The sequence below is a fragment of the Alosa alosa genome, chromosome 9 (genome assembly GCF_017589495.1).
Source record: "Alosa alosa isolate M-15738 ecotype Scorff River chromosome 9, AALO_Geno_1.1, whole genome shotgun sequence".
NCBI classification, from domain to species: domain Eukaryota; kingdom Metazoa; phylum Chordata; class Actinopteri; order Clupeiformes; family Clupeidae; genus Alosa; species Alosa alosa.
The window spans coordinates 7,338,330-7,356,842 of record NC_063197.1 but is presented as its reverse complement, the minus strand read 5'-3'; the positions used below and the strand labels follow the sequence as shown (position 1 = coordinate 7,356,842).

At 49.2% G+C, this 18,513-nt stretch overlaps 1 protein-coding gene across 1 annotated transcript in view; it reads left to right on the top strand.

Annotated features, from left to right (window-relative positions):
* Positions 1-18,513, top strand: part of agbl4 (AGBL carboxypeptidase 4) — a 351,628-nt gene that overhangs the window by 184,636 nt on the left and 148,479 nt on the right. The window contains exon 5 of the mRNA XM_048251844.1: positions 4,070-4,286. Within this exon, the coding sequence (XP_048107801.1) occupies positions 4,070-4,286 (217 nt within the window). The remainder of the gene's footprint in view (positions 1-4,069; positions 4,287-18,513) is intronic.

The window sequence follows — 18,513 nt, the reverse complement described above, 5'->3', positions numbered from 1 at the left end:
GGAGAGGAGGGTCGGAGCGATTGTCTCTGTCTGGGGCCGTGCCCGGGTCTGCGTCCTTTCAGTGGGTCCCACGTGTGTGCCAGGGTGCCAGCCTGTCTGTCAAGAGCAAAGCTGCGCCACAGGAGTGTCACCACAGCCTCCTGCCCGAGCTCTGAGCTCTGTGTTATCCTGCCGCTGCCAGACGGCACCGCAGGGCACTCCTTTCTCCAGGATTGGAGTCTGGAAATGCTCAACTCATAAGAGTTTGGTCCACCACCATGCTCCTGACCGACTGAGCCACCTGTGGCTTTCACTGACCCGTGAGGCATCCGATCTGAAGCCATTATCTAGGAGCTGGGCTAGCATGCAGTAGCCTGAACAGTTGTGGGTTCAATACTCGGATTCCACCGTTGTGCCCTTGAGCAAGGCATCCTGAGTTGCTCTGAGGACAATGGTCCTTGTAATATAATTGACATGTGTAAGCTGCTTTGGACAGCAGCGTCTGCTAAATGAATACATGTAAATGTATCTTAACGAAAACCCGGAGACCACAAAGAAAGTGATGAAAATATTTCTTACAAGCTAAGTACCAAAAAAACATGCAAACATCTTTCGAACACCAACAGCAGCCCAACTACTAGCACTGATGAAAGATTGCTGGCATGAATGCTAACTGTCCTCTTATTGTTGGCAGTTGTGCTGTAAAGGATTTCGCTGATGTTAATGATGCTGATGCAACTGGGACTTTTATTATGGTCTCCACAGCAAACAAGCTCCTGGCCACTCTCCTTTCCAGTCCAGAGAGAGAGAGAGAGATAGCCCTCGGCGTCCAGGCGAGTGTCATCTTAAAACCAGCGTGTTCAGTACCTGGGCCCTCATGCCTGAGCTGGCCCTGCCAGGACCATTGTGTACAGACAGCTGCACCTGAGGCTCTCACATCTCCAGCTGGACAGCAGCAGGCCAAGCACTGACACAAAGACCAGCCCAAGGCAATGCTTACATCGTCCAGCATCAAGACACCCCCCACCCACGGGGGCTAAGCTAGAGCACACACACACACACACACACACACACACACACACACACACACACACACACACACACACACACACACACACAGATAGAGTCAAATGTGTTTTCCTTCTGTGAGCTGTTGCTGTTAGAAGTGCAACTTTCATCTCCTAAAAGAGTATTTACCAGCATTTAAAAACACTGTTGTAACATTGTTTGTGTGCACGCCTGTCTTTGTGTGTGTGTGAATGTATGTTGGAGTATGTGGCTGACAGTCCCTGGTTGATCTTTGTGTGTGTGTGTGTCTCTGTGTGTGTGTGCATGAGTGTGTGTGCTGGTGTTTGTGTATACCTGCGTGTGTGTGTGTGCTTGCATGTGCGTGTGCCTTTTTGTGTTGTGTGTGTGTTTCTGTGTGTGTGCGTATGTATGTATGTATGTATGTATGTATGTATGTATGTATGTATGTGTCTGAGTGTGGGTATGTGCATTTCTGTGTTGTGTGTGTTGTGTCTGTGCATTTCTGTGTGTGTGAGAGTATTAAAGCGAGCAGCTGGGCTTTTTCAGACTGAGCTGCTGGCCGGTCTGGTCAGGCTGATGGAGTGGAGCTTGCGGACTGCGGCTAACAGCATCACTGATAGCATCTCCATCTGATCCAGACTCCTACGCCTGCAGTCCCCGTCTCTCATCTACCTCCTCCTCCTCATCCTCTTTCTCATCCTCCTCTTATCTCCCCTTTCCTCCCTCCCTCCCTCTCTGTCTGTGTCTCTATCTCTGTCACCCCCCCTCTATCTCTCCCTCCTTCCTTCTCTCCCCCACCCTAATGTCTTTGTCTCTCCATCTTAGCTGGTGCCCATAGGGACTCCTTCAGTCATTTCCTCATTTGTTTCTGTTTTGTCTCATTCATCAGTGCGATCCTTTGTCTCCGTCCTCCTCTCTCTCTCTCTCTCTCTCTCTCTCTCTCTCTCTCTCTCTCTCTCTCTCTCTCCTCTCTCCCTCTCTCTCTCCGTCCTCCTCTCTATTCTGCTGCTTATTTGTTTGTTTTGTTCCTCTTTGTTTACGTTGCTTATTTACCCGACTCATTAAAACGCTGGTCAGTGCGGTGCGGCACATTGAGAGAGGGCCCTTACTTACTTACTTACTTACTTACTTACTTACTTACTTACTTACGGCGGCGATGGCTGCCATGGACTCAGTGTGTAAATACGGAGAGGATGAGAATTGCTAGTTTTGCTGGAACTCTTGCTAATTACTGCGGCAAATTGTGTCGTACTCATGTCGCCACAACTGTATTTTTAACATACACAAAGTCTCAGTGAGCAGTGAAGCACTGAGAGAGAGAGAGAAAAAGGAGATACAGTAGAATGAGTAGACAGGGGAAAGGAGAAAGAGCATAGAGGGCTCAAGAGAGAGGAAAAGAGAGGGGGATAGAGGAGGGATGGGGAAGAGAGGAAGGAGGTAGAGAGAGATAGAGAGGGTAAAACAGAGGGATAGTGTAAGAGAGAGAGAGAGAGTGGAAACAGGAGCTGTGAATAGATAGAGTGAGAGAATGATATGGGAAATGGGTGAGTGAGTGAGTGAGTGAAACCAAAGCAAAATGAGCGTCTATAGGGCTGGAACAGGGTTGCATTTCACATTGATCGCTCCTGCGGCCGCCGGATCATTTTCTCCACTCGTTATTACCTCCGCATGGGGTGGAGTGGGGGGGCAGGGGCAGGAGACAGTGAAAGTAAATACCCCCTCTCCAGCTCTCTCACCAGCACTCCCAAACTCATCCCTGCTTTTGTGCCCCCGTTGAGGAGCAGAGTGGGGGGGGTTAGGTGGAGTGGGGTATTGGAGTGAAGAAAAAAGGCAAAAACAACAAGCTGCTATCCCATAATTACCAGTGCTGAGCATCAGATGTGGCCGAGATCAGATAATGACCAGAGCTGTCGGAGTTTATTATGTGCACAATGGGCCCTGACAGGAGGGGGATTATATGGTGGCCGACTGAACTCGACTACGGCACCTGGACTCAAAGGCAGGGGGCTATAAACCTGACATGGCTGAAACCTGTTCTTTAAAGAGCAGCACTAATAATAATCATTCTGCCAAAGTGCCTTGGAACATGTGTTTAAGGGCTAGTACTGTATAGACTACACAGCATATATTTGAACAGGAGGTCTGACCGGTTACTTGTTGGCCAGTATTGACAATCTCCTCTGGGCTTCTCTGGGTCATTGTAGCCATTTAGCATAGTTTTGCATATGCATTAATGTGTGTGTATTTGTGCGTGTGTATGTGTGATTGTGTACATGTGTACAAGTGTGTGTGTGCATGCTTGCATGTGTATATATATGTGTGCCTGTGTGTGTATGTCTCTGTACATGCATGCATGCGTGTGTGTGTGTGTGTGTGTGTGTGTGTGTGTGTGTGTGTGTGTGTGTGTTTAAAGTCTGGAAGGGACTCGCAGTGACTTTGCCAGGAGGGTGGAACCCAGCTCAGCCATTTCAAAAGTGCCATTGCAGCTCCCATTCCATAAATGCCAAATCCATATAACTGTGCTCAACAGTCACCTTCTGAAAACTGGAGTTTTTAAAGACTGATGGGTGGCTGCTGTGAACTTTAGCAAATGCCCACAGGAAGTAGTAGAGGGATTTTATATCACGCTCAGTACAAAAAGAACAAAACAGTGAGACACGTCCAACAGAACACTGACAGCAACATGGCGTTTTTTGTTTTGTTTGTTTCTTTGTTTTGATTTGTTGCCCCAATTGAGGTCTGGGGGTATTGTAATCTGTCGGTCCATCTATCTATCTGTATTTGTTTGTGTGTGTGTGTGTGTGTGTGTGTGTGTGTGTGTGTGTGTGTGTCTACCTACATAACTACTGGTCCCAATTTACTGGATCCAGATGCTGTAATTTTTTCCACTCATTGTGATATCGGGGCAAGGGACTGCACTTGTTTTTTTGTTTTTGTTTTGTTTAGTTTTGTTTTTCTGGGTATTTGTACATGATGTATTGCTGAGATATTTTCACCCAATGTTATCTGCACATCTCCACATCTCTTGCTGATGAGGTGGGCTTTCTGTTGTCATCCTCAGGCAGAGACTTCCAGCCAAGAACGTATACTACTACCGCTGTCCAGACCACCGGCGTAACTACGTCATGTCGTTCGCCTTCTGCTTCGACCGCGAGGACGACGTCTACCAGTTCGCCTACTGCTACCCCTACACATACTCCCGCCTGCAGCACTACCTGGCCAGCCTGGAGCGCAGGAACCTGGACTACCTGCTGAGAGAACAGCTGGGGCTCAGCGTGGTAGGTCACGGAGGGGAGAGAGAATGAACCAGTGCGTGCGTGACTGAGAGTTTGGTTGGCTACTTGGATAGCTTGGAGTGCTCAAACGCAACTACCTACAGAGAGACTAGCTGTGAGCCACAGGCAGAGAGAATGGAAAAATGAATGAATGAATGGACGGGTGGGTGTATGTATGTATGTATGTATGTATGTATGTATGTATGTATGTATGTATGTATGTATGTATGTATGTATATGAATGAATGGACGGGTGGGTGTATGTATGTATGTATGTATGTATGTATGTATGTATGTTTGATGTATGTATATGAATGAATGGACAAATGGATGGGTGGATGGATGGGTGGATAAAGATGAGAATACTGTGTGTGTCTCAGGAACAGATGTAGGCTACCAAGCCAGCATAAACACAGCCTTTGTTAGTCCGCACATAAACGCACAATGTGCATTGTCTAATAAGTTGGAATTTACAAAGTTTTTACTTCATCAGGTAGTCACCACGGATCACTGCCCTCTAACAGAATTGGGGTGCCCACAACTGAACGATATCATTTAAACTTAAATGCCTACCACAATCTTAAATCCCCACCACAGACACCAACAGTCTCCAAATCTCATTCACCAAATCATTGTTTCGTTTCGGTTTATGGACTCCTCGTGATCGTTTCATTTGTCTTGTAAGCGGAGCTAAAGTTTCACAGACACTGTTGTGGTAAACAAGTGACTCAACCTTTTTCTTTCATTGGACATCGCCCAACTACTTGAGGTGCTGGAGCTACTCAAACGGCAGCGCTGTCTTCCCAAGATGCTTTGCTCAACATCATCCAAACATGAGCGGGATCCGTGCAAAGCAGCGGAAGTGGCACTCTCTGCGCTCTGCGTGGGCGTGTCAGGATGTGTCGAGACGGTGTGAGTGACAGATAGAACTAGCAAGCTAGTGCGCTAACTAGCCAGAACTGCCACTTCATCAGAGTAAACCCCTGATTAAATGTCTAAAGTAACATGGTTGAATGTATGAACGAATGAACAAATGAACAAAGGAATGGATGGATGGATGGATGGATCAGTAGACAAATGAGCAAGTGAATGAGTGAGAAAGCAATTCTCTGTGATGGAACAAGTGGTCAAGTGGTCGTGTATTTGTGTCCCTTCAAGCTGAAATAGAGCCTTCTCCCAGAGTGCTTATCTGAGTGACTTTAAGAGTCTCTCTAAGATATAGTGGACAGTTGAAGTGTTGTCCAGCAGGCACTGTGTATGTGTGTGCGTGTGTGTGTGTGTGTGTGTGTGTGTGTGTGTGTGTGTGTGTGTTTATGTCTGTGCGTGCATGCGTGGCAGGGGGCGTTACCAATGTTAGCAGCGTTAGCATGCAGCCCAGCGAGAGGTGCTTCCCTCTGAGAACACACACACACACACACACATTAGTAATGAGGAGGAGGCTCACCTGCCGCTGACTGTGTCCGCAGATCACACACACACACACACACACACTGGTGCCTGCGGCCCAGCCTCTCCTGCGCTTATCAAATAATTGTGGGAGAAAAACTCATTAGAAATGCTTGAAAGATTAAGGCAGCCGGCTTTTTTCATGCACTCTCTCTGTGCTTCCTTTTCTCATTTAGTCAAGGAGAGCTGGTGTGGCTGTGAGCGGGGTGATGAAAAGGCAGTTATTGATAAGAAATGTGCCATATGCAAAGCACAAAGATGTAGGAAAAAATAATAAAAAGTGCATTTTTATGGAAGTGCAAATTACATCTGTGGAGCGGTTGGCACTATTTCAAATTTACATGGCAGCCAATAACAAAGACCAGTCGTGGGACACGGGGAATGTAAGGGGTACTCCTACACATACGGAAGCTCCTCTGTGTGTGTGTGTGTGTGTGTGTGTGTGTGTGTGTGTGTGTGTGTGTGTGCGTGTGCGTGTGCGTGTGTGTGTACTGCAGTGAGTGTGTGAAGTATATATTTCCCTTTTGAACCGCTAGAGCTGAACAAAGCAGCCTACAGAAGACGGCTTGCAAAAGCAAAACAGAGACGAAGAGAGATGGAGACAGAGAAGGAAAAAGATAGAGAGAGACAGATAGAGCTCAAGCGATAGATAGATAGATAGACAGAGAGAGAGAGAGCAAGGCAAAAAGAGGAGGGTGTGAGAGAGGTAGAGAGAGGGAGGGTGGGAGGAGAGCGAGTGTGTTAGCATGCATGGGCGTAGGGTGGCGGAGGTTTTTATGGCCTTATTTGTCTTTTTAGTTGCTGCGCTCCTGGGTGTGTGACAGCGCCAGCCCCTCTGGTGATGAGCCGAGCGCAGAGAGGGATGAGGAGACCTTTCCATCTGGCGCCGTAAAACACCCGCGCGGCCCTGCAGCCGCCCGCTGCTGACGGAGACGTGACACACACACACACACTGCATGCGGCTCACCTTACCATACACAATCCACACACAGGGCAGGGCAGGGCTACCTGGACCTCCACACACACACAAACACACACACACACTCACATCACGATACACACATACACATTGAAACCCACATCCATAAATATATTAAATGCACATCACACTCCAGTACACACACACACACACACACACACACACACACACACACACACACACACACACACACACACACACACACATATACACACACACATATACACACGGACACACAGTAAGTCATGATGAGGCATGAGGATCTTCTTCACTCCTTGACGAAACAGTTGTCCAGCCACTCTCCTCTCCCATTGCCCTGTACTCCTCCGCTCTGGCCAGGAGGAGGGCTCTGGACTCAGACACCACTCTCCTGTACCTCCCCACCACTGGCTGGCCTGCATGTGTGTGTGTGTGTGTGTGTGTGTGTGTGTGTGTGTGTGTGCGTGTGCATATCTCCCAGCACGGGCGTGCACAGGAGGGGGGTTCCAGCATGCTGGGAAACGCAAACACTTTCACACAATTCACTAAACATGCGGATCAACACACAAGCAGGCTAACGGCTCCAGGGGATGCTTTCTTTTCTACACTGGCAGCTTCTTTCTATCTCTCTCTCTCTCTCTCTCTCTCTCATTCTTTCTATCCTTCTCTCTATCCTTCTCTCCTATCACCGCATCAACGACTGCAGAAAGGGAATCGGCCATAATTGTGATGGCTCATCCCCACCGAACACAAAGAGGGATCACAACAGAGCCACTAACAGGGGTGGTGTGTGTGTGTGTGTGTGTGTGTGTGTGTGGGGGGGGGGTGTGCAGGTGTTTGGGTGTGTGTGGGGGGTCTATTAAAACTGCACTTCTGGGATAATAACAAATGCTTGAACTGCATATTGGCTCTCAACCCTCCCTATACCTCTCCATTTTTCCTATCTCTCACGCTATCTCTCTCACTCTCTCTCTCTCTTTCTCCTCCGTTGTTATTTTCTGTTTTTATAGTACACAAATCTGTCACAGGGGGGCCTCGTAAAGGCCGACACCAGGCTGGTTGTTATGATGCCAGGTGAACAATCGGGCGAGGCCCCACTGCCATTAGGAATTGTGTGATGTTCAGTAGCGTTTGTGTGTGTGTGTGTGTCCTCTCCTCTTCATCTCACTCTCCTCTCCTCTCCTCTCCTCTTCATCTCACTCTCCTCTCCTCTCCTCTCCTCTCCTCCTCCTCTCTCTTCATCTCACTCTCTCTCTCTCTTCTTTCTCCTCCTCATGTTATTTTCTTCGCTTTATAGCACAAATTGTCACAGGGGGGCCTGAAAGCTGGCCGGATAATTGTGGCTGATGTTAGGACAGGGTACTAATCGGGCGAGGCCCACTGTTATTAGGAAACTGTGTGTGATGTTCAGTAGCTGCTTGTGCAGTGTGTGTGTCCTCTCCTCTTCATCTCACCTCTCCTCCTCTCCTCTCCTTCATCTCACCTCCTCTCCTCCTCCTCTCCTCTCTTCATCTCACTCTCTCTCCTCTCCTCTTTATCTCACTCCTCCTCTCCTCTCCTCTCTTTATCTCACCTCTCTTCATCTCACTCTCCTCTTCCATCTCACCTCCTCCTCCTCTCCTCTCTTTATCTCACCTCCTCTTTATCTCACCTCCTCTTCATCTCACCTCCTCCTCCTCTCCTCCTCCTCCTCTCCTCTCTTTATCTCACCTCCCTCCTCTCCTCTCTCTCTCCTCTTCATCTCACCTCCTCTTTATCTCACCTCCTCCTCTCATCTCACTCTCCTCTCTCTTCATCTCACTCTCCTCTCTTCTTCATCTCACCTCCTCTCCTCTCATCTCTCCTCATCTACACTCTGCACCTCCTCTCCTCTCTCCTCTCCTCTCATCCCACCTCCTCCTCCTCCTCTTCATCCCACCTCCTCTTCATCTCACCTCCTCTCCTCCTCTTCATCCTACCTCCTCTCCTCCTCCTTCATCTCACCTCCTCCTCCTCCTCTCTCTTCTCTTCATCTCACCTCCTCTTCATCCTCACCTCTCCTCTCCTCTCCTCTTTATCTCACCTCCTCTCCTCTTCATCCCACCTCCTCCTCCTCTCTCTCCTCCTCCTCTCCTCCTCTCTTCATCTCACTCTCCTCCTCCTCCTCTCCTCCTCCTCTCCTCTTCCTCCTCTCCTCTTCATCTCACCTCCTCTCCTCCTCCTCCTCCTCTCTCTTCATCTCACCTCCTCTCCTCTCCTCTCCTCTCATCCCACCTCCTCCTCTTCATCTCACTCTCCTCCTCTCCTCCTCTTCATCTCACTCTACCTCCTCCTCTCCTCTCCTCCTCTTCATCTCCTCTCCTCTCCTCCTCCTCTCCTCTCCTCCTCTCCTCCTCTTATCTCACTCCTCTCCTCCTCTTCTTCATCTCCTCTCCTCTCCTCTTCATCTCACTCTCCTCTCCTCTCCTTCATCTCACCTCCTCTTTATCTCACTCCTCCTCTTTATCTCACCTCCTCTCCTTCATCTCACCTCCTCCTCTCCTCTTATCTCACCTCCTCTCCTCTCCTCTTTATCTCCTCTCCTCCTCTCTCTCCTCTCTCTCTCTCTCCTCTCCTCTCTCTCCTCCTCCTCTCCTCATCTTCTTCACCTCCTCCTCTCAGACCTCCTCCTGCTCCTCCCCTCCTCCATCATCTTCCTCTCTCTTCCTCCTCTTCTTTCATCTCCTCTGTTCTTCAGCTGTCCCTCAGGAGACTCACCACCAGAGAAACATTACAACTTTTCCAGCAGAAACCAGCATCAATACTCTCTCTCTCTCTCTCTCTCTTTCTCTCTCTCTCTCTCTCTCTCTCTCTCTCTCTCTCTCTGTCTCACTCTCCTCTCCTCTTTATCTCACTCTCCTCTCCTCTCTTCTTCATCTCACTCTCCTCTTCATCTCCTCTCTCCTCTCCTCTCCTCTCCTCTTTATCTCACTCTCCTCTTTATCTCCTCCTCTTCATCTCCTCTCCTCTCCTCTTCTCTCCTCTTTATCTCACTCTCCTCTCCTCTTCATCTCCTCTCCTCTCCTCTTTATCTCACTCTCCTCTTTATCTCACTCTCCTCTTCATCTCACTCTCCTCTTCATCTCACTCTCCTCTCCTCTCTTCTTCATCTCACTCTCCTCTCTCTCTCTTCATCTCACTCTCCTCTCCTCTCCTCTCTTCCTCCTCTCCTCCTCTTCATCTCACTCTCCTCTCTCTCCTCTCCTCTTCATCTCACTCTCCTCTCCTCTCTTCATCTCCTCCTCCTCTCCTCTCTTCTTCATCTCACTCTCCTCTTCATCTCACTCTCCTCTCCTCTCCTCTTTATCTCACTCTCCTCTCATCTCACTCTCCTCTCCTCTCCTCTCCTCCTCTTCTTCATCTCCTCCTCTCCTCTCCTCTCCTCTTCATCTCACTCTCCTCTCCTCTCATCTCACTCTCCTCCTCTCCTCTCCTCCTCCTCTTCTTCATCTCCTCTCTCTCCTCCTCTTTATCTCCTCTCCTCTCCTCCTCCTCTCCTCTCTCTCTCTCTCCTCTCCTCTCATGTTGTCTCATGTCTCTTCCAGCTCATATGCTCTCTCTCCTCTCTTTTGTCTCGCTCTCTTCGTCTCCTCTCCTCTCCTCTTTATATTCATCTCTCACTCTCCTCTTCATCTCACTCTCCTCTCTCTCCTCTTCATCTCACTCTCCTCTCCTCTCCTCTTCATCTCACTCTCCTCTCCTCTTCATCTCCTTCCTTCTCCCTTTATCCTCTCCCGTCTTCTCAATCCTCCCTGTATCTCTCCTTCTCTCTCCTCCCTCCTCTCCCTCATCTTCTTCACCTCCTCCTCTCAGACCTCCTCCTGCTCCTCCCCTCCTCCATCATCTTCCTCTCTCTTCCACTCCTCTTCTTTCATCTCCTCTGTTCTTCAGCTGTCCCCTCAGGAGACTCACCACCAGAGAAACATTACAACTTTTCCAGCAGAAACCAGCATCAATACTCTCTCTCTCTCTCTCTCTCTCTCTCTCTCTCTCTCTCTCTCTCTCTCTCTCTCTCTCTCTCTCTCTCTCTCTCTCCCCCCCTCTCTCTCTCTCTCTCTAAGTGATCTGCAGGTCTGCTGTCTGTGTTATTGACTGTACTCAGCAGAGGGCCTCTGGTAAAGCATGCAGCCAGTTTAGTTGGCCCAGCCCACAGCCCTAGAGGCTACAGGCTCTATAAGGTGATGGAGCGCTCTTTCAAAGCCTGGGAGAGACGCGCTCTGAATCGCTCAGCAAGCACTTTGTGCCCACACCCCCAAACACACACACACACACACACACACACACACACACACACACACACACACTGTCACAATGACTAATTGTGACATAATTTGTCACTTAGAGAAGTAGGCATCAGGAGATGGATGAGAATCATACTTGCACACACACATTCAGACACACACACACACACACACACACACACACACACACACACACACACACACACACACTCACAGAGGAGGAGGAGGAGTAGTGTCTGTGTGTGGGCTGCTAGGCCCCACCCTGTGTAAGAGAGGAGGGAGAGATGTAGAGGGGCAGCAGGAGTTGGTCCGGTCACTCATGAATGAAGGTCCGCTCACTCTGCATGAAGGCCCGGTCACTCTGCATGAAGAGGGTTAGTGCTTTAGGGTTTTGCATGCATAGCAAGGCTGATGCTCATCATTTCTTTGAACATTTCAACATTCTCTACTTTGACAATTTCCCTGTTGGAAGAAGATGAAATAAGCGTAGCAAATGCAAGGCAATCTACTATATGAGTAGTAATAGAATAGACTAGGATTTACACTATATCCCTCTACAGCTTTCTGGGAAGCTACAAAAAGCTCTCTGTGTGGTGGAACTGCAGGCTCCATAATGCTGACATGCCCTGCGTCTGCTGCCTAGGGCCGGGCATGGTGCTGGTGTGTGTGTGTGTGTGTGTGTGTGCGTGTGCCTGTGTCTGTGTCTGTGTCTGTGTGTGTGTGTGTGTGTGTGTGTTTGTGTGTGTGTTTGTGTTTATGTGCCGTGTGTGCTTGTATGTGTGTCTGTGTTTATGTGTGTTTGTGTGTGTGTGCATTGTGTGTGTGTGTGTGTGTGTGTGTGTGTGTGTGTGTGTGTGTGTGTGTGTGCATGAGCTCCCCACCTGTTCTGGCTGGAGGAATGCTCGGCAGTGGAGGAGTTTTGGGGAATAATTGGCCCAGCCTGCGGCCGCGGGAGCTCCACCTTGGTACATCCACAGCTTAGTGTGGGGCACACACACACACATGAAACCAGCCATTACACAACAAAGATCTAAGTGTGTGTGTGTGTGTGTGTGTGTGTGTGTGTGTGAATGAGAGAAAGGAGCTGTGTGTGTATCTCTGCATGTGTGAAAGACAGTAGGCATGTGTGTGACAGGTAGTTATGTGTGTGTGTGTGTGTGTGTGTGTGTGTGTGTGTGTGTGTGTGTGTGTGTGTGTGTGTGTGTTTTAGGGGTCATCCAGAATCTGTTCCACAGGAATAAGACTTCTCTCTTTTTTGGGGAGGCTAGTGAGGGGTGAGTGTAATGGTCAGAGGATCTCCTGCCGCTCGCCTGGCGGGGACCTTGTCCACAGAGCCTGTTAGTGGGAATAAACGAGGAGAGGCCGTCCTGGCGCAGCGAGCTGGCACTGCAGCTGCCCGTCCGTTGGGCTTATCGCTGTGTTTGTACACCGCGTGCCAAGATTTAATCAATAGCACCGCTGCCTTCCGCCAACAGAGAAGGTCAAGCGCCGAGTGGAGCGCGAACAGCTGATGCTGAAGATCACACAGAGACCGACAAAAAAAAGGTAGAGGAAGAGAAAGAGAGAAGGAAGGAAAGAGAGACAGAGAAAGAGAGAGAGGGTGAGAGAGAGAGAGGCCAACTATGTGATTGTCTGCCTGTCTGTGCTTCTGCCTGTGTGTGTGTGTGTGTGTGTGTGTGTGGCAAATGTGAGTAATTGCATGTGGTCTTGTCATTTCATGGCTTAGCGGCAGGTCTGAGTGCCCCCCTCTTAGTAATCACACACACACAGACACACACAGACACACACACACACGCACACACCTCCCCTCGACTCTTTGTGTTGGGCTGGTCGTATCCTCAGCAGAGAGTGTGGAGTTTACTCGGCACGCCCTCTCATGGATGCCCCTCAACTAATGACTTCCTGGTTTGAAGATGCTTCTAGAATGTCAGCCTGTTAGACCATCCCTAGCTGTGCAGACGAGCTGCTCTCAACAGACACACACCCCTCACTCACACACACACACACACACACACACACACACACACACTCCCACACACACTCCACATGCTCTCTGTGCCTCTACAATATATGGGCAGAATGCAGGAGTGTTCCTCTGTGCTTGGAAGGTTATCAGCGGCCGGTCTGTCTCTGAGGTGGCTGGACCATGATAGCCACCATTTCAGAAGAGATAGGAGACTGAGGGCAGCACCTGGGGTGTCTGTTTATAGGAAAGCCAGTGCAGCTCTACTCCCAGCACAACACCGTCCAGAGGGAGTCTCAGCCCAAAGCCCTCACTTTGTGTGTGTGTTAGAGTGTGTGTGTGTGTGTGTGTGTGTGTGTGTGTGTGTGTGTGTGTGTAGAGTGTGTGTGTGTGTGTGTGTGTGTGTGTGTGTGTGGAGTTATTTGAGCTGAAATTGGAGATAAAGAGGATGATCTGACCCCAGAGGTGATTGAGCTGCCCCCTTATCTCCAGCGATGGAGCCTGCAGGCCCCTGGCCCTCTCCACCCGCAGCTTTATTGCATATTGAGACCCTCAGGGGGATCATCTCCGGGATGCCCAGCCGCGTAATGACCCGGAGATGGGCTGGAGAGGGTGGGGGGTGGTGGGGGTGATGGCCGGCCTTGGGGAGGATTGTGATGCACTTGAGTGTGCCACAGAGAGGGTGGAGGAACTGTGGTGTGGCATGAGGAGGAACCGTGAAGTTAGGAGGAGGAGTGGTATTAGGAGTAGGTGTGGTATTAGGAGGAGGTGTGTGGTATTAGGAGGAGTTGTGTGGTATTAGGAGGAGGTGTGGTATTAGGAAGAGGTGTGGTATTAGAAGGAGGTGTGAAGTTAGGAGGAGGAGCCATGATGTGGTTGTCCTGTCTGAGTAACGGTGAAAAGACACAAGATAAAGATCAACAAAGCACTGTGGATGTGTAACTGCTGCAACTGCTCCCATCTTCAAGATTGGATTGAATGAGTTAGCTTAGCCAACTGCATCTCTGTCTTTCTGCCCTCTCAAATTCAAAAATGTTTTTGCTTGGCCTGAATTTGAAGGAGGGGCCTTCATTGAGATGCAAGTCTGGCCCCGCAGAGCTTTGCTTAGTCAGACATAATATTTATTTTGGAAATTGAAATTGCTCTCACCTTCCAGGCTTAACTCTATTTCAATATTTTGTGATGGCTTGGCGGCCTGTTTTGTATTCCGAGGCCAGATAGAGTGGCCTACTGAAAGGGGTTTATTGACAGGAGGATATCAAACCTATGGGCTTTCAAAACTGTCACTTAGCTCCATAGCTGTCTGTCTCTTACTGTCTCTCTCATTTTTCTCTCTCTCTCTCTCTCTCACTCTCTGTCTCTCTCCTTCACTCTCTATCTCTTTTACTTTTTCTCTCTGTTTGACTTACCTTTTCTGATGTTGCACCTGATTGCAAGGAAGACTCGCCCGTTTCTGATATGGGATTTGGGATGCAAGATGGGATTTTCCTGTGATCTACCGGAACAGGATGCTCATGTCCCTTATTTTTTCCCTGCCAAGACTCAGGCGAGACTCGGAGGAGGAGGAGGGGGTGCGCAGAACGTGCACCATGATGCACCACTTTCGCTTAACATGGGGGGTGGGGGCATGAACCGTTGACAGGGTCAAGGGAGAGGTCAAGAGGACGCCACTGAGGGAGGGAGTTATCAAGCGACGGCAAGAGGGAAGGAGTCTCAAACAGAGCTCGTAAAGACACACACACACACACACACACACACACACACACACACACACACACACACACACACACACATTCACATCGACAAACACAAACAACCTGTCAATGCACACACATGGATCAAGGAATAGAGAGGATATTTGCAAAAGGAACTCCACCTGTCACACACACTGACTCTCACACACACACATACACACACATACACACACACACACACTACACACTTGTTTCTTTCAGAGACACAAATCTGTTTCAGAAATTCTAAAAACAGAGCTCAAGCAACAGCCTACACAAACACACACACACACACAAGTAGGTACACTCTCACAACAGATCTAACGCAGGCCTTGCCATTTATCTGCAGCTCCCGATGAATATTTACAAACGGCCGCTTTGTAAATGACTCCATGGGCGGAGGAGTCGTATGTGAAAGTGTCTGTTCCATCCTCCCCTGGGATGATGGGGCTGCGGGGGACGATGGTGGGACCGGAGAAGTAGATGGAAGCAGAAAAAAAATAAATAAGTGCTATTCTGCTGGAACGTTGGGCTTTTTTAATAAGTCAAAATGCACTTTTCTGACAGCGTAATTACTTTCCATGGCTTGGGACCAGATTTGAGAGTCAGGAGGGTGGAAAGGCAGGGTGGAGATATGGGGTATGGGGCGGGGGGGTATGAAGAAAAGAGAAGTAAGAAAAGAAAGAATGAGAGAACGAGCAGGCCTTACAGTACATCATTTGTTTTTTGGGGAGAGAGAAAGAATGGGAATTAATGAAACGCGAGTTAGTCGGCCTCCGAACGCAGCCAAGCCTGAAATTCACTTTGAGGGGAGAAACTTAATTTGTTGTAAAAAATGAGCGAAAAACATATTTAGGAGCGAGCAGAAGAATGGCTGCCGCCGCCGTCGCCGTGGCTACAGTCTGATGAGGACACGCTCTGAATGGCTCAGCTGACGGCCGGAAAACATGGGAAAAAACCTGTTAGCTCGGGAACGCGCTCATTCCAGCCTTACGGCCCAGAGATGGATCACCATAATCAAACCCTGTCTCCGCCACATCACCCACCCCACCACCCCACACCTCTCCCCAGCCCTCCCGCCTCAGAAATGAGTTTCGCCCCACAGTCATGACGATCAACTCCTCCACCCTCCCCCTATCTCTCTAACTCCTTTCCTGTGCAACTCCGTCCGAAGTTACCGCAAGGACAGAGGTCAAATTCCGTCGAAGATTTAATTTGCCGGCATCTCTAATGATGGTTGGGGTGAAGATTGCTTGGGCCCATGTTTGCATGCCGGGGTGCCGGGCGGGTCGATATTGACTGTTTTCACCGCGATAAGCCGCAGTGGTTTACTGTCAGCATGTGCAGCATAGGCAGGCTGAACCCCAGCCCCGACTGGAGTAAAGAAGATCAACATCAGCCGCATGAGAACGACCTTGTAATGAGACCATCGCTAATGTGGCAGAGCTTTAGGAAAGCAACATACCTGTCCAATGGCCTTGTCAATGAGTCCATATAGGGCTGCTGAGATAGCGGAATATCTATGACGATATCTAAGAGAAAACACTGTACCACAAAAACATTAAAAAAATCAAAGGGAACCTGCTTCTTCAAATACACCATCTGATATGGAATTTAAGCTCAGATATTTAGCAGTGAAGTTCATCTGTCCATCAATGAAAAGTGAATGTATTGTGTTTGAATGTATTTCATTCCCTGTATTTACAGTAGTACTGGGTGCTGTTGTAATGCTCACTCTTTCAGGGCTGTTGCTGAGCCTGAGCATGGTGGGGGAGTCATGTCCACTTGTCTGCCCTGTGTGTTATGGGTCTTGGGTGCAATAGCTGAGCTCCACTGTTTCCATAATAGAGTGATGCAACTGGTCGCCTGGCCTGCACTGATAGCTCTAACCCACTGCAGCAGAAGCAAAAGCCACTGTGTGTGTGTGTGTGTGTGTGTGTGTGTGTGTGTGTGTGTGTGTGTGTGTGTGTGAATCTCTGTATGCTAATGCCCCTGCAGGCTGGTGATGACCCCAGCACCTCGGAGCGGTGTCATTCACGCTGCAGCTGTCCCGCGGACACTGATCCATCGTGTGTTGGTCAGCACTGTCCGACCATTAAATTAGCATCAGGGCGAGCAATGTTAATGAATGCAGCATGTGTCGCTGGACACTACTGGTGATAGACTGTGGGCAGGGTGTGTGTGTGTGAGGACGGAGTGTGAGGGGGGGATGCTGGACAAAGGTCCTGTAGCTCACAGAGTACAACAGTAGGGTTCTCTAGAAGGGTTTGACGTATGACTGAGTTCTGTGACTCTTGGGAGTCCTTTTGCCACGTCTGTGGGATATAATGGTAAATGAACTGCATTTATACTGTTTAGCATTTTTATACTACTCAAAAAGCGCTTAGTTAGTCAAAAAGAGGTTAATGCCTCACATTCATCCATTCACCGGTACATGGCAGAGGCTGCCATGCAAGGCACCGAGCAGCACATCAGAAGTGCTTTGGGGTTCAGTGTCCTTCGACAGACAGGGTCATGAGGAGCTGGACCCTCTGGTTGCTATCCCACTGAGTCCTGAGTCTCACACGATCCTGTGGATCATTGTAGCTTCTCACAGTGGAGTCTGGGTGGGTTTAGGTGTCTGTCAGATGTGGAGAGGTCCTGGCTCCTGCATAGGGCTTCTGGGCTCTGTAGCCAGACAGTATGGTCTATGTGGATCTCTTGAATGGGGAGAGGAACTGTGTATCTCACAGCAGTGTCTGGGTTGTTCTTTTGGCTGAAGACTGTTCCAGTTCCTCTTAGCTGGAGACAGTTCCAGTTCTTCTTGACTGGAGACAGGTCCTGGTTCTCATACAATCTAGTGTGATCTCTCTGGGATCTCCACATAGTCTGAGCAGGTTGATCACTGACCTGGGGAGAGCTCCATTTGACTGGATCTAGTGTCTCACTGGTGTAGAGAGAGTTGCTCCATCTCACAGAGATGCTTCACATGCTGAGATGTAATCCTAGTCTGAAAGTGAAGTGCAGAGTGCGTTCAAAGTGCAATGTAGTGCAGGATTAGTGTTAATCCATACCCAGGAAACCATTCTGCTAATCTCTGGGTGAGTGGTGTATACTGATCGGTTGCATGCACACACACACACACACACACACACACACACACACTGCAAATGCATGAACAGTCAAGGCCAAATAAGTGGTATGAAGGTGTTTGTGTGTGTGTGTGTGTGTATGTATGGGTGAAAGTTTTGTGTGTGTGTTTGGGGCAGTCAGGAGTGTGTGTTGATTATCTGAGTGAAGGGCCAGTGAAGCTGATCTCTCCTGTTTCCTGTGCAGCCCCCTAATCACACACACACAAACACACACACACACACACACATACACACACACACACACTCCACATACAGCGGGGCGCCCCACCTCTCCCGTTCATCGCTCCAACACCACGACTGGACGACTGGAGCCCGCTGATAACACACAGCTCCAGCCGGCCGGCCCAGACGTGCCACACTCACACTGGCCTTTATACACACACACACATACACACACACACACACACACACACACACACACACACACATACACACACATACACATACACTAGGGCTGGGACAACGCGTCGACATAATCGATTATGTCGATGCAAAAAATACGTCGACGCAAAATATGCGCATGCTGCCAAATATTTTGAATTTTACACCTTCAGTGTTTCCCATACGTTGACTAATCTGTGGTGGGGCGCCACAAAACCAGCCGTCACACATTGATGTTCTATGTTGTACTATTTAAATTAAAGATAAGATAAAATCCTTTGAGCTGCACTTTTTACGCACGCAGCCTTTCCCTGCCCCGCCCGTTCTCTCTCGTAACGAGCCCGCTGCCCCTCCTCTGC